Source organism: Gopherus flavomarginatus, chromosome 3 (genome assembly GCF_025201925.1).
Source record: "Gopherus flavomarginatus isolate rGopFla2 chromosome 3, rGopFla2.mat.asm, whole genome shotgun sequence".
NCBI lineage: Eukaryota > Metazoa > Chordata > Testudines > Testudinidae > Gopherus > Gopherus flavomarginatus.
Window position 1 is genome coordinate 131,234,960 of NC_066619.1, and position 17,021 is coordinate 131,251,980.

Sequence of the window (17,021 nt, forward strand, 5' to 3'; positions counted from 1 at the left end):
ACGGATTCAGCGGTTGAGCAACAGATGACCCCGTCCCCCTAGCCTGGACCCCTCTGACCCACTGAGCCTCATTGTCCTCAGCCCCAGTGTTATACTCATTGGGCTCAGTAATGGGGTTCACTCACCTCTCATGAGTGTCCCCTTGACCGAGTGGCCGTATCTGCACACCCTGTCTCCGATTGTCTCCAGAGAGGGAGCCCTGGGGCACTGCTCTATCCCAGAGATGGGACAGTGTCTTCACCCTCTTGGGCTCCCTGGCTACAGCTCTCCAGCTGGTCACTATGGTTCAGTTCCCTCTCCAGGGTGCCTCAATGTCCAGGCCACTGTCCCCCAGTGGCTAATGGGGAGTGAGGGGGACCCGGGCCCGCCCACTACTCCAGATCTCAGCCCAGGGACCATGTAGAGAACAGCCTGCTATTGTGTCGCTTTAACTACGTCACACAGATTCTCTAATTCCTTGGGCCACTTCCCCACAGTGTTTTCACCCTTAGCTCAGGGCATTGTCCTAATGGAGTTCCAGCAACCAACTCAGGGCTCCTCGCTGTCCCTGGCTTCTGGCAGCTCTGCCCTATCTGGGGTTCCATAGCTTCAACAAGGAACTGAACTCTCTCTGGCCCTGCAGCTCTTCTTATACTAGGCTGCTTGGCCCTGATTGGCTGTGTCCCACACAGTCATTCTAGGCAGCTTGGAGGACCCTCTCCACTGCCCTTTTTTGGGGTGGGATGTGGCAGGGCCACAAGACCTCCAGCAGGGGGCCTCAGAGGGTCTGGTATACTCTGTTACAGGATCACACACCCTGTTCCCAGGTGCTTGGGCTTTGGAGTACACAGGTGTATTGCAATTACCTTGCTAGCTGAGTGGGGGCTTTGCTCCCAAGACTCAGCTGGGGCCTGTCCTCCCTGACTAGAGCAGGACATCTTCTGTCAGAGATGATTGGCCCTGGCCATGATGCAGAGCTATAGTGAGGCCCCCTGTGACGTGTTCCCCATTAGGGGTACGTGTGTGAATGGTGCAGTGGAGGAAAAGACCATGGGGCACTGAAAATAACTGCCCCAGCGGGAAATGAAGTAACTGATTTGCAAAATAATCCGTTCATGCTCCATTCAGGTCCCACCATGTCAATGTCAGCGAAGGAACCTGGAGCAGGAGCTGTGCTGCATATTCAGGACTTGGTAACGCCTCTCCAGGAATGGTGTTGAACTGCTGCAGCAGGAGAAATACTAATTTAGCACAGTGGGGTCATGTAGGAGGAGGGATGATTACAGCTTTAAACAGTCACTCCTCCCAGTGCACGCATTCCTGCCTAGCCTCACTCATAAACACCTTCCTCGAGGACTGGATCAAGCCTGTGTCTATCCCCCTTGCAGATATACTGGGGGACACAGTGCTCCCAGGGCCCTACACTCTGCTGCACCTCCAAGGGGAGCCATCTCTTAACCCACCGCAGGAGATGTTAGCTAGTGTTGTCCGCCTTGTTCAATGTAGAACTCAGCACGACTGTGTCAAACGAACACAGTCGAGTTCAGCGCACGTGCTGCCTGGCCCAAGGGGTTGTGGGCACAGGAGCCTGGGCATTTCCTGGGGGCGGCCCTTGCACAGGTGTCTAGGGGGTTGCAAGAAGTTGCCCTGCCTGGCACAAGCGCCTGACATAGCAACAGTCTGTGCTCCCTGCATGCTGCAAGCAGGTGGCTGCTCACTCAATCTATTTAGCTGGCCCCCCTCTCTGCAGCAGCTGAGTGCCTCACAGTTTTCATATATTCATCCTTGCAACACCGTGTGCTATTATCCCCATTGCACTGCTTGGAACTGAGGTGCAGGAGAGACTAAGTGACATTTTCAAGGTCAAACAGGCACCCTGTGGCAGAGCAGGGAACTGAGCCTGGGTCTCCTAAGTCCTGGGCGTGTGCCCTGACCACTGGACCATCCTTCCTCCTTGTTAGCCCTGTAGGACACCCAAAAGGGGGTGGACAGATTAGAGAGAGAGGCATGCCTCTCCCTTCCCCTCTACACTCACCTAACAAAGAAACCTTGTCCATCCAAGCCAACTAGCCCAGGAGAGATTGTTCCTGCCTGGGGGAGCGTCTCTCCCATGCTGCTGCTGGAGCAGTTATTCCACGCTGCTCAAAGGGCTGTGACATGAAAGCCACAATGGAGCTGTTCAGCTTAACTGTGCAATCTCCACAATGCACAGGGGCAGCCCTTGTGCCTGTTACATCGTGGAGCTGTGTCAGCTAGCAGCTCCAGCATGGCGGTTGTGCCAGGCTTGTCTCTTTGGCAGGATTTGGGCTGTAAGGAATAGCCAGTTCAGATTTGATTTGTATGTGAATCCTCTCAAAGTCAACATGTTGATGGACCAGAAGAGTGATATGAAAAAATATGGATCTCAGTTCATTCTTGTGAAGGGCTGTTGTGTCTGCAATGTGCTGGGCAAGTGTGCATGGTATTATAAAGTAGCTGAGCAGACAGTTTTTGGCATGAAGGCTTCAGTTTTGCCTGTTTGTCTTCAGATTTTGGCCAGATTAGAGTCAGGCACAGAAGAATTCCCATAACTCTCTAAAACTCTCCACATCATGAGCAAATTGTTCAGCATCACTCTCTCTTCCGGTAGTGCCCTCTGGACAGGAATATGGCAAACAGACCTGCAGATGCGTCCCAAGATGCGCTGCAAAGGGCTATTAGGAAGCAGTGTCTTTACAATAGCAATTCTGCCCAGAGAGCTAGAGAAGGGTGCATAGGCCAAAGGAGACCTTGGAAAATAAATTCTCTGAAGGCAAAGAGAATTCACAGCATCACAGACGTATTGGGGATCTACTACTGTCTTTCCTCCCACATGCGTTAAATTGCTCCTGAGTGGCAGGAAAGAGTTTGGCCGCAAATCAGATAATCCCGATAAAAGCCGATAATACCGACAATGGTACTTCTGCGGCAGACACATGGGTCCAGCAGAATACCACGCTGTCTGACCACCTGTGTTAGACGGGCCTGATTCTCCTTCATGCCCTTCCCCTTTACTCTGCTGAGGTGGTGTAAAAGGGCCTGGATGGAAATGAGAATGGGACACAAGGAATTCATAAAAACAGGTGGGAAGAGGCTGTCGACAGTGCCCACAGGAATCGCCATCTCTGGGCCTGCTTGATAGATGGCAGCTTGCCCCAAGTGGAAATGAGGGCAGTCTGTACTGCTTGGCACGCAAGAGTCAGCCAAGAGCCGGCTGGGCATTTTAAATCATCTTCTGCGCTCGCTCAGCTGCAGCCGAGACAAAGCAAATTAGGTCTGGGAGTCACCCGACCAAGCCCAGACGTTGTGGCCAGGTGGAACTCCACTTGCCATTTCCCCTGCTGCAAACTACGCAGGCAGGCACGCATCCTCCTTTGCTCTGAAGGTCTTTGTGTCCATCTGTTGCCTCTCCCACTGGAGACTTCTAGAGACTATAACTTAACCATGTCGAGCTGTGAAAGGAGCGAGCCTGAGTTCTCAGCCCAAGCCAGCACTTCTGGGATGATCCCCAGTGTCAGAGGAACTCAGCTTTCACTTAGAACAATGGGATGCTAAACTCATAAGCTGACTGGGGCAGGGACTGTCTTTATATTCTGTTTGTACAGTGCTTAGCACTATCCCAGCGATACTCAGACTAAGGCTCGTGAGCTGCAAGTGACTCTTTAATGCGTCTCCTGCAGCTTTTTGCAGCACATCATGTTAAAACACTGTGTGATTTAATTATTAACCAATCTAGCAATTAACCAATCAGGATGCTGTTACTATGTTATTAACCCAGTTGTAGTTGATAAAATAACAATACTTGATCAGTCATTGTGCTGTGAGAATTATATATATATATAAATGAAACAATGAATTCACACTCCTGTGGCTCTTTGGGAAATGTTGATTGCTAATTTGGCTCCTAAACCACTGAGGTCTGAGTATCACTGCTCTGTAGAGTCCTGACCCATGCTGGGGCTCTTAGGTGCTATGACAATATGTATAACAACAAACAAAAATCAGATCTTTAGAAAATTCAGCCCTGACTGTGAGCACTTTTAAACCTTGGCTTGAATGCTCCAGCTGATAGCAACACAGCCATAAAGAAACAAAGTAGAGAAGGAGCCCAACACAAAAATGGGAATAACTTTCTTTAGAGGAAAGATTGACAAAACTGGACCAGGAATCGCTATTAAACGAACAACATATTGATGCGGGAGTGTCTTAAATTTCATATCCAAAAATCTTTCCTTTAGTCTGTATATTATTTTGCTGCTTCACTCCAATGCACCTGTTCGTCATTCAGCTGAGCCATTAAGGACATGTGAGACATGCCACTGGAGAATTTCTTTCTTCCTTTTTTACTTTCTTTTTTAATTATTATTGAACCTTGGTCAATACAAACTGCTCAGCAGCAATTAGACCGGCCATCTCTATGAACAAAGGCGACAGACAGCAGACTGGATGGCGAACTCCACTCCCGAAATTGGGACACGAGAGAAAATGGAGGCAAAAATGTCAGTAAAGGAACTTAGCTCACCAAAACAAATGTGGGAGCTAGACAGCTGTGTAATTGTAGCGCAGTATTTGGACTAGCGAGCCAGAGAGGTGAGGTAGGTCTAATGGACTGAAGGAGTCTGCTGAGTAACTGTGCCAGTACTACACAGTAGCAATTTATTCCAGCACCTCTTTGACTGCAAATGAACAATAAAACCTTAAATAAATCAACAATTGCTTATTGCTTCATAATTGGGATAATAAATTCTTTAGTTTATCAGTACCTTATGGCCTTCCAGGGTGCATTCTTTGAACAGTTTCATTACAGATACAATCCTCTCTTCTCAACAATAAATTATTTTTTTTTAAAAAAGGAAAAGAGAAACAAGACGATACATGACAATTTTAAAGCAAAAGGAAAACAAACCCTAGTTTTGACATATATCTTAAAATAATATGAAGCCATCTCTCTCTGTGTTCAATGCCTAAGTATAAATAGTAAAGGACATTATGGTATTTACAGTGTTACACAAGGAATTGAGAGAGCATCATTGACATGTAACTCAGAAAGACAATAAATGATGGAGGAAAACATTCAAGTATGTACAAGATGTATTTACAATAGAATATATCATTAAAATAATGATATGTGGCCATTTTCTTTGTCTGCATTTCTCTGCAGCATTTCATTGGTGCTCTTCTCATTGGAAGTCAAGGTGGCTGATGGAATCTAGCCAGTATCGAAAACAGAGAACGGGCTTTGCTTAAGTTTGCCAGTGGGCGACTTGCCCTTTTAACAGGCACAGGTTTGCTATTCTGAATGTACACATAATGGTTCAGAATCTGTACAAAGATATAGTAGCTGGATGAAAACAGGAGATGATGCTTCTTTGTCATGAAACAAGAGAAAGAAAGTTTTATTGTTTCCCTGGCAACAGTCCCTTCACACCCAGGCAGAAATTTTGTGGGATGAGGTGGGAGTCAGGGGAAAACACAAATGTGAGGATACAGGGCCAGATTCTCAGCTAATGTAAATGAGCAGCCGTGGCGCTGTACTAATTTACACCAGCTGAGGATCCGGCCCCATTTTTTATGCACCACTTTCTATTGTCCACCCCTGATGGGATCCTCTAATCATGCAGAATTTCCCCAAATACAAAACTGCTTAGTGTAAATATGTTCTGGTGGGGTAAATGTCATGGTCATAGAACTCAGGGTGGTTTTACAGCCACAGAGTCTTTGTTCCCCCTTGAATTGCTGTTGCACTTACTGTGAGTTTTAGCAGAGGGCCGGCGGGGCTGCCAGGGCAGTTGCACATTGTTAAAGGGACCCCAGTAGCACAGACAGTGCAGCAAATGGCCCCAAGAGATGACCTGGCCTGGCACCGGAAAGCATGTTTGCTCTAATGCCAAGAGCTGAGTTTCCTCCTCATCAGGCTTGCGAGGTGAGCAGCAGGTCCAGGGATTGCTCAGCACCTCTTGCAGGCTCAAGCCCATCTCCAGAAGGCAACAGGCCACAGCAGCGTCAGGGCTAGCCATGTTACTGATACGTTAACCTCGTCTCAGACAGTGCAGAGCTGGATCCTACCATCCTCAGTATGTATTACCAATATGGCTCATGCATGAGGCCAAATTCTGCTGTTATGCTGGTGCAAAACCAGGGTAATTCTACTGACTTATCACAGGTTTGGTTTTTGCTGGGATTTCCAAAGGCGTCTAACGGAGTTAGGCAGCCAACTCCCACTGACACTCATTGAGCACACGCATCTTTGAAAACCCCAGCTTAAAGCTCTCAGGGCTAGTGCTCTGTTGTGCATCCCTCCGCCGGTATGCTAGGGCAGCTCCTTTGGCTTGAGAGCTTGACAATGCAATTGGAAGACTGTAACAGATTTTCCCAGGTGTCCCACATGCACAAGGCACAGCTTTCCATTTTGTAGTGCCCTTGTGTAATCTTTGATAATACTTTCAACATTGTAAGTAATTTTCTCTGCTTTCATGTGATCAACCACCCCACCACCCTGATTAATATGTGAGAAGCCACAAAAGTCACCATGACATGGCATGACTCAATGGATGGGGCACTGAATGTGGACCCAGGAGATTGGGGCTCTAGTCCCAGTGGTGCAGCCTTGGGCAGGTCACTTTCCCTCTCTTTCTCCTCCCACCTTTTGGCCGTCTAGTCTATTTAGTAAACTCATTGGGGCAGGACTGGGTTGGATTTTCAAAAGCGCCTAAGTGACTTGAGAGCACAAGTCCCATTGACAGGCAATAATACTTTTGTTCCTAAATCACTTAGGTCGCTTTGAAAATCCCAGCTACTTCTTCTTACTATGTGTTTGTACAGTTCCTAACACAATGGGGCCCTGGTCTCTGCGGAGACTGCTGCAACAGTAATAATGACTAACATATGAAATGAGCGCCAGGCATACAGAATTTACACAGGGCCCTGGTTGTATGCAGATGCAACACTGGTAAGCATAGTGAAAATACAGCAATGCATACAAAAGAGGAGGGAAAACTGGGAAGGAATATGAGTCATGGTAACACATCAGTTAAAAACTCTGCAGTCTCCCATATGCTTTTTAAATGTGCAGCGATATGCAAGTACAACTGAGCCCAGCGCCTGAGCTCTCTCACTGAAAATCCCCTGCCCTTGCTTTCCCTTCCCTCAGAAAGATTCTCCCTTGTAATCTTGTCACTATTTCCCTACTGTCCTAAGCTCTCAGTCTGCTTGATCAGATGGCTAAGAACTCTCATCTCACAGCAAAAGTGAAGCTGATGCTGTCTGTTTTGATAATACAGTACTGTCGCTCCCCAGCCTCATCCAGAGTACTAAGTAGCTGCATTTACCACAATCGGCCAGATTCTGCTTTTAGACCCTGAATGAGCTGCCCAACCCTATTCAGCAAAGCACTTCAGCGTGTGCTTAACTTTACTCATGTCCTACTGCTGTCAATGGGACTTGAGCACATGCTAAAGATAAGCATGTGCTTAGAGGTTTGCTGAACTGCGACCTTAGTTCCACTGGTGTATATCTGGCATAACTGCCGTGATATATTCTGATTTACACCAGTGTAACTGAGATTGGAATCAAGAGTAAATCACGGCTGAAATTTTTGTTGTCCTGAAATGGCTCCTATTTAGGATCAGTAATACTTACAGCACTGATGTTCTCCTGTTCATACTCCCAGGGGGCCATGCAGAATGCTTGTTATTTACATCAGTCCTGAGTCTGCATTGTGCCAGCTGAATGTAAAATCAAAATCAAATGGGGGGGGGGTCACCCCACTAAACTGATCAGAACTGGGTGCAAAAGAGACTATTTGCTTCTGTCTGAAAGGGTGCAATAACTCCAGTATTGATCCTACACTTGTCTATTACCAATCAAAGATTCTAATGCAATCACTGGTCACATGCACAAATACCCATGGACATTGTGGGGCTAATCAACGCAGCATGGGCTTTTCACAGAACTATTAAAAAAAATCAGGTCACCAGATATGAACTCAATGCGTCTTCTACTAAGTCTTTCCCACCAGGATTCCTTTTAACTATTCAGTAAATTGATTTGGCTTCAAGTCATTTCTATGTACAAGGATGACTTTCATTCTAACAGCAGTTCCAAGAAGTCACAGAATAGTTATTGGGTTTTTTTTCTCACCATGTCCCTTTGGAAACAAAGAATAACTTGTTTATTAAAAATCAACATTAAAAATACAGGTAAAAATGGCTGCACTTTTATTAGTGGCTTTTTTTTTTCCAGCTAGTTCTTTTCCTTGTCTGGTTACAGATACCTGGTGTATTTTTCCCAGCAACTTAAGCTAATGGAAATCTTGTTTTTTGTAAACTACTGGGTTCATAGCCTCTGCTACTCTGAGCCCATTTTCTAAGAGATAACTAGGACAATTAATATCTGGAAAAAATGTAATGACAGTTCCTAGCGAGTACAAGTGATTTCTGATTAATAATACATTCAGTTTAAAATCACAGTATTACTCTCTTTCGAATATGTAACATTATTTAATGCAATTTTTGTTATCCTGCTGTCATTAATAGTAGCATGCTTTGGCTGTACTATTATTCCAGTGCCCAACGAAGCAAACCTTTTGGCTGGCAGAAAGCAGACACAACTCATTTCAGATACGGAAAGCAAATGAAACCTCTTATAGAAGAAAACAGTCTTGTTTTGTTGGTGGGTATGTCATCACAGGGTATTTTGATTTGGGGGGCAATCCACTACAAGCAAACATAGGGACTTTCGCAATTCTTGCAAACCATACCTCCAGTTACCATAACGCAATGCACAAAAAAGCCAGGAGAACTGAAGGTCGGAAGATTCTGCAAAATACCATGGAACAGCAATTACTGTAACAGTACAAAACTTGCTCTCAACATAATATAACATAAAGGCACCATTGATATCTTTCTCATTTTTGAAATACTGTAAAAAATTGCTACATATGGCACATAACACATTTGTACATACATATATTTAATTTATAAAAGTTTTTTCCCCCCTCCTGTTTTCTATTAGTGGAATTTGCTAAAATAAAATAAATTGTTTAATTTAAAGGTGGAATACTTCATTATATAAAATAAAGTTTTACATGTGAATCTATGCATTTTGTTTATGCTTTATACAGCAATAGGGTCTTGATTAGCTATTACACTGGACAACCTTGCTTGTAATTCTTCCTGTGTGGAGAACCGGCTAGTTGGGTTAGTCCTGCTGTCAGCCAGTCGGTATGCAGTGGCTGCCTCTAGGCTGGTTGCCATGGGGTTCTGTATGCTCAGGAAAGGTGTATCCTCACCTATTCTTTCGTCTTCTGTTTCACTCTCCGAGCTACTGCTCTCAGAGCTTGTGTCGGTGTCCACTTCTAATCTGTTGGAAATGTGGCCGTTGGGCTTTGTTCTTTTTGCCCTCCGGCTGTTGACTAGTTTCTTTGGAGGCTCCTGTGCTGGCTCATACTCCTGTGTGGTCTCATATTCCTCATCCTCTACTATCCTCAGAGGACTAGGTGGTGGACTGTTGCTCTCATGGGCGGGGTTGTGGTGGAAGGAGTTGAACTGCTGAATGTGATGGTCATACTTCTCCCGTAACCGAGGTGGCGTCACCAGAAGCAGAGGCCTCTCCTCTTCCATAAAGGGACTGACCGCCACAGAGGGGACAGATACAGTTAAGCTGGATACCGGTGGAGACATTTCTGAAGGGGGGGACTTTGGAGAACTTGGAGTGTGGAAATCAACAGGTGACATGCGAGCCGGTGTGGTCATAGCTGATACATACCTGAATAAGAACATATACAAAAAGGCCCCATAAAGGTGGAGAAGGAATAAACATAAGAGAAAACATTAAGAAAGGCCACCTTTGAGGAACAACTCATTGCCATGTTATCCATGTCCCACGTTTTGTGATGTCACGTGCAATACCCTTGGGAATATAGGAATCATTTTCTAATGCATGCAATAGTCAATATGTATTTTTGCATGTGCTTGCCTTGCACCTGTGCACTGGATGTTACATGCATGCATGCAAGCTGTGGATTTGACATGTGCATGTAGCTGCAAGCAGGGATAATCCTGGCAGTAGGGAATGCATACTGCTTTTCATTTAGGCCATCACTGAAAAATGCAGCAGCCTCTGTCAATGCTTCCATAATCTATATACCTGACAGAAAGACATTCCCAGTGTTATTAGCCACATGGTATGTTAGCCTAGAATGCTTTTGTTCTTATGGGGAAAATCAAGGGAGGAGAGGAATTTGATGAAACCAGAAGTGTAGGGCTATTAGAAGGGCGGGGGAAGTATTTTCAGTTCTTTGGCGAGTCCAGTGATGGGAGTTAGGGAGCAGGAGATGAAAGAAACACAATGCAGATGCAAGTAGTTTATAAAAGCTACAGTGCTTGTTGTTCCAGGCAACATTTGCCCCATGCCTGGGACTTGAGGGAATGAGCAGGGAAAAAGAACTAAAATGAGCAGAGTGGAGGCTAGCTGAAGCTTCAGCCTGCATACCTCTGCTAAAAACAGAGGGGCAGATTTTGCCACCTTTACTCATGCTGAGTAAGTGGTTCTTTACTGTAACAGTAGTTCCACTGACGTCAGAATTGGAACCAGAGGACTTAGGTGGACCCCTAATATTAAAACATATCGGGCCTGGGTTTCAAAACTGATCAGGAATCTCCACTCTGTGCAGTGGAAACATCTGGGTGAAACCATGGACCCCTGGAGAAACCATTCCACACTGTAATTCCTGACTTATAGCACTGAGGTGGCTTTTAAATGAGTAAAATAGCATTTTAAAATGGCAGCTGTTCCTTACGTGGAATATGATCCTTATAAGGTCTTTTTCCAGGACACACCTCCCCCCCCCACCTGCGCACACAATCTCCTTGCCAGTTCTATGGGAGCATGAGGAGCCAGCCCCTGGACAAAATGATCTGGTAACAGCTTCAGAAATCAAAACACAGAGCATTTCCTGCCCCCTGTGTGGAAACAAGAGCTGACACAAAGGACGGTTTGGCTCAGTGTTAATGGCCCCTCTAGAGAATTTACTCAGAGTCCCTTGGTATTTTTCTGGGGAAGGTTAGCAGTTGAAGGTGATTTTTATAAATGGAGCTAAGCTGCCAGGTAGGCAGCCATCCCTTAAAACAAAAATCCTACTGATGTTCAAACAAGAAAGACAAAGGGCCAGATCCTCTGTGGGTGTAAATCAGTGTCCTGCCCCTGCACTCAGGGAAGCCAGACTAATTCACCCCAGCTGAGGATCTGGCTCAAAATGCCTGATCAAAGGAACAGTGAACAGCATGACATTCTACATTGTTTGGTTTTGCCTGTTTTTCCTTTCCCTGAACTTCACCGGCTTGAATTTCAGTTGTATCCAAAAGTAAGACATACCCAAGTGGTACGTCCTGCACAAGTTATAGGCCTACTGCTGATAAGTGCATTTTATTTTTAATTGTGAATAGTTATCTGAGTCTGAAATGATCAAAATCAGTCTAAATCCAAAATTGTCATCCAAAGCATGACTCAGTTCTGCATATTCCTCTTGATTAAACACAGCAGGTTAATTGGAAGGAGGGAAATTGGGTTAGACTCTCAGCTGGTGTAGCTCCATGGATTTCAGTGGTGCTCTGCTGATTTACATCTGCCCTTTGTTTCTAGGGAAAAAATGACAGAAGTAACCATTTGTGGCAATGAATCAAGTTGGCCACCATGAGACCAGAGAGGAACAAATATGTCTGTGTGTCAAATAACAGAATAAAATCATTCCCTCTTTTTCCTTATATTCAGGAGCTCTCTGATCTATTCAAATCTTTCTATAGCTGGTGCTCAAGGGACAGAAGTTTCTGCCCAACAACTGCTGCTGACAGGAAGTTTCACTTCATTTGGTTTAGTTAAACTGGTCCAACGTTGTGTATTGACGCACACATAGAGACACACTTGGATGGTGTGTAATACGTTTGCGAATGGGATTGTATGATGGAGTTTCCTGTCACAGCAGGGGATTGGCCTTGATGACCATGAGGTCCTTTCCAGCCCTATGTCATATGACCCCATGACACTTATACGGGTTTAAAACTGGGTGTATCAGTTTAGTGTGCGCCTGTAAATTTATCGACATAAACTAAACAGATAGAATCCAGGTTTAAACTTATATAAGAGGATCCACACACAGAGATGCAGACTGGTTTAACGAAACCAATACAAATCACTTTGTGTTGTGGCAAATGGTCAATGCTACTGTGGTGGGTCCTGAGCTTTTTCTTGGTGTGGTGGGTCAGGGTGCCACCCCTTGCCCCTACTCTTGGGTGTTATGGGCTCCACTAGTGCCTTAATGGGAGAGAGAGAGGGGAGCAGGGAAGGGACCCAGGTCCGCTCTCTTACCCTGGGTCCCAGCCCCTTCAGCTTTGTGGGTTGCTTACCCTCTCTCCCCTTGAGTAGTTTCCCTCAGTCCTTTGTGCCAGGGGAGTCCCTCTGTTCTGCATTTCCTTCCCCTGGTCCTCTGCCTAACAGCAATACTTCTCCAAACTCTAGTCAGCTGTCCTTCCCTCCCTCTGTCTGACTGAAGCAGGGTTTTTTAATTAGATCTTGGGCGGGCCTTAATTGGCTCCAGGTTCTCCAATTACTCTGTAATAAGCTTTCCCTGCTCCACAAGGAATAAAGTCTTGATCATCCTAGGGTTTATATACCTCCCATCTAACACTCTCCTGCTGCTCCCTGACCCTGCTGTATCACAGGGTATGTCTACACTATGGGATTATTCCGATTTTACATAAACCAGTTTTGTAAAACAGATTGTATAAAGTCAAGTGCAAGCGGCCACACTAAGCACATTAATTCGGCAGTGTGCGTCCATGTACCGAGGCTAGCATCGATTTCCGGAGCGTTGCACTGTGGGTAGCTATCCCGTAGCTATCCCATAGTTCCCGCAGTCTCCCCCGCCCATTGGAATTCTGGGTTGAGATCTCAATGCAAAAACAGCGTCGCGGGTGATTCTGGGTAAATGTCGTCACTCAATCCTTCTTCCGTGAAAGCAACGGCAGACAATCATTTCGCGCCCTTTTTCCCTGGATTGCCCTGGCAGATGCCATAGCATGGCAACCATGGAGCCCGTTTTGCCTTTTGTCACTGTCACCATATGTGTACTGGATGCTGCTGACAGACGCGGTACGGCAGTGCTACACAGCAGCATTCATTTGCCTTTGCAAGGTAGCAGATGGTTACCATCCCTACTGCACCGTCTGCCATGCCATTGTAAATTGGCGATGATAACAATGGTTATCAGTTGTTCTGTACCGTCTGCTGCTGTCATGGGTGCTCCTGGCTGGCCTCGCTGAGGTCGGCTGGGGGTGCATGGACAAAAATGGGAATGACTCTCTGTGTCATTCCCATTTTTATGTTTTGTCAAAAAATAGAGTCAGTCCTGCCTAGAATATGGAGGAAGTCTACTAGAGAACCAGAGACCACAGCCGCTCCGTGTCAGAGTCCCAGAGATCCTGCAGAAACGATGAGCTGCATGCCATTCTAGGGGGTGCCCCTGCAACAACCCCATCCGTTGCTTCCCTCCTCCCCCAACTCTCCTGGGCTACCGTGGCAGTGTCCCCTCCATTTGTGTGATGAAGTAATAAAGAATGCAGAAATATGAAACACTGACTTTTTAGTGAGATAAAATGAGGGTGAGGCAGCCTCCAGCTGCTATGATAGTCCAGGCAGTACAGAATCTTTTCTTTAGACATGAAAAGGGGGGGCTGATAGAGCTCAGCCTCCAGTTGCTGTGATGAGGACAGTTACCAGCCATTCTGTGCCATCTGCCGGGAATAACCGGGAGTCATTCCCATTTTTACCCAGGCACCCCCGGCCGATCTCACCTAGGCCAGCCAGGAGTACTCATGGGCCAATTATGACAATGGCAGAGGGTACAATATGACTGCTATCCATCGGGAAGGGGATGCTGGTGTTCAGCACTGCAGCATCCTGTCTTCCAGCAGCATGCAGTAGACATAGGGTGACATTGAAAAAAGGTGAGAAACATTTTTTCCCTTCTCTTTTTTTTTGGGAGGAAGGGTGTAAATTGACGATATATACCCTGAAACACCCGGAAATATGTTTTTGACCCTTCAGGCATTGGGAGCTCAGACAAGAATGCAAATGCTTTTCGGAGACTGCGGGAACTATGGGATAGCTGGAGTCCTCAGTACCCCCTCCCTCCCTCTGTGAGCGTCCATTTGATTCTTTGGCTTTCCGTCACGCTTGTCACACAGCACTGTGCTGTGGCCTCTATCTATCACAGCCTGGAGATTTTTTCAAAGGCTTTGTCATTTAGTCTTCTGTAACGGAGCTCTGACAGAACAGATTTGTCTCCCCATACAGCGATCAGATCCAGTATCTCCCGTACGGTCCATGCTGGAGCTCTTTTTGGATTTGTGACTGCATCGCCACCCGTGCTGATCAGCGCTCCACGCTGGGCAAACAGGAAATTAAATTCAAAAGTTCGCGGGGCTTTTCCTGTCTACCTGGCCAGTGCATCCGAGTTCAGATTGCTTTCCAGAGCGGTCACAATGGTGCACTGTGGGATACTACCTGGAGGCCAATACCGTTGACTTGCGGCCACACTAACCCTAATCCGACATGGCAATACCGATTTCAGCACTACTCCTCTCGTTGGGGAGGAGTACAGAAACCGGTTTAAAGAGCCCTTTATATTGATATAAAGGCCTCGTTGTGTGGACAGGTACAGGGTTAAATCGGTTTAACGCTGCTAAATTCGGTTTAAATGCGTAGTGTAGACCAGGCCACAGTGTGTAGACCAGGTCTTAGGTCAGCCACAGAGATGGTTTCTACAAGCTTCTCTGGTGTGAGATGCAGCTAATATGTTCTACTGAATACAAGGTGGGTGCCCAGCAGGTGTAAACTGGTGTTGCTCCATGGACTTCAACGGAGCCAGGACAACATGCATTAGCTGAGGAGCTGGTCCTCAACCTTTATTTAGCTTTTAAAGTAAAATTAAGATGTGACTCAGGTTAACTGTAGAGATCAGAGCCTTGAAGGAATATATTCTTATCTCATTAACTCCCTGCACACCAAAGTCTTAGAGGAGAAGGGAATCTGCATTTTTATTTTATCAAGTTCTTTTATGGTTCAAATTCAGCTTTAATCTAGAGTCTCTCTCTCTCCCCCCATCCTCCAGAAATAATTTGCCATTTATTTCCTGCAGGCTGAAGATAGATGAGGCCTAATTTAACACCCAGGGTTCACGGTAATATCAAGCACAGGTTTGGGCCATCACTGACTGGTGATTTATTGTAAAAATGCAGTCTGTATTTCCCCCTGGAATGTTATTTGGAGAAAATGCAATACCTGGAGATGCGGTGCCCTCTTTCTCCTTGTTAGAATGAAGAGCTATATACCCCAAAAGACAGCTAATGTGTCAAAATGCTGCCCAGGGTAACCTAGACACTGCAGAAGGGCAGTGCAAACAACATCCTCTCTTCTCACCCAAAAGATCAAATATGCTATACTAATGATACTGCATGAACTTGGGAGTACAATCCATATGGCCCATAGACAGTACAGAATACAATATTTGCTACTATAGACCCTGATCCAGCAAAGCACTTAAGCACATGTGTGATGGGGCAGCTAATAGGGAAAAAGCTTGCAGATCCAGCCAATTAGGGGAAGGTTTATTGGAGGAGCCAACCAAGGCCGGGCTGGCCCATATAAAAAGAGGCTGCAGAGCAGAGGAGGGGGAAGTCACTCTCTGGAGTTCGAGGGAGGAGGACTGGCTGCTTAGAAGGCTGGAGTACCATGGACAGAGCAGAGTCAGCAGCGTAAGAGGAAGCTCCAGGCTGAAGGCTGCCAGACTGAGGCCCTGATACAAGGGCAGAGGAGGTGCTGGGGCGGCAGGGAAGTGGTCCAGGGAAGGAGGCGGTGGAGTTAGAGGAGGGACAGTACATGGCTGCCAGCTATAGGCTCCCTGGTTAGGGGCCTGGATAGTGGGCGGGCCCGGGCTCCCCACCCTCCTTGCCCCTACTGAGTGAAGTGGACAGTGGATGGACTGCAGTTTGCCACTGAGACAAGAGACTAGAACCTGGACTGCAAACTGCCAGTGAGGTAAGTGGTTAGATTGTCAGTCCCCCGGAAGGGGGGAAAGCACTGAGTGTGGCATAGCCGGAGGGCTGTGTCCAGAAGAGGACGATGCGGTCGGGAAGCGACGCAAATACTGGACGCAGAGACAGGAGTGACAACGGGCGATGCTCCACCTGAGGAGGGTGCACTGGCAATCCTGAGATAATTCCAAGGATGGCCAGAAGGAAGTGTCACAATGGTGAGTGGAACCTGTCACATATGGTGGAAAATGTGGGCAGACGGTCACCTTGATACAAGGGGAAGATAGAAGACTGTGGGGACTATTGCCTATTTGAGAGGCTAAGGGATAAGTAAGGTACAGAATGGAACTGGGGTATACTAAGGCCTTCTTTGCGGATGGTTCTGGGGCCTTCCCGAACTGGACTCCAAAGGCGGTGTCCCTGAGGGAAGGGGCCGACAGGCCACAAGGGCAGCTTCAGACTCTGCTGCAGCAGGTGCTCTCCACCCAGCAAAGACAATGGGAGGTACAGGAGCACCTGCAGGCTTATATGGCTGGGTTAACCAAACAGCGGCTGTGCTTGTTCAAGCTGCTGCAAAGAGGAGTCTGTGAGGGTCGTAGGGAGTGAGAGGGGAAGCCAGGCACCAGAACCAGGAGGCTGAGCTAATGTTTCACCTGTGGGAGGCTGGGACATGTTAAGAGGGAGTGCCCCTACCGGGATGCGGAATGGGGGCCCCACCCAGAGAATAAGAAGGTGAAAGAGCCCAAGAGAGACCCCCCTGTGAGGAGAACAGGGAGGCATTGGGTTTGTTGGACCTGTGGGCAACAGAGACACAAGCAGAGGCAGTGCCCTCTGGATTATAGGGGTAAGGCTAGCCCAGGGGAAAGGGCTGAGAAAAAGAAGGACCATGAGAGGGCCATGGCCAAAGGAAGACAAGGGATAAGCCTCCCGTGCCAT

General features: G+C 46.8%; 1 protein-coding gene and 1 long non-coding RNA gene across 12 annotated transcripts in view; one reads left to right on the forward strand and one right to left on the reverse strand.

Moving 5' to 3' along the window:
• Nucleotides 1-17,021, forward strand: part of LOC127046830 (uncharacterized) — a 727,940-nt gene that overhangs the window by 14,932 nt on the left and 695,987 nt on the right. The window lies entirely within an intron of this gene.
• Nucleotides 4,625-17,021, reverse strand: part of NRG1 (neuregulin 1) — an 834,377-nt gene continuing 821,980 nt past the window's right edge. For all 11 annotated transcript variants that reach the window (XM_050944360.1, XM_050944358.1, XM_050944356.1 and 8 more), the window contains one exon: nucleotides 4,625-9,762. In XM_050944360.1, the coding sequence (XP_050800317.1) occupies nucleotides 9,111-9,762 (652 nt within the window). In that variant the 3' untranslated portion in view covers nucleotides 4,625-9,110. The remainder of the gene's footprint in view (nucleotides 9,763-17,021) is intronic.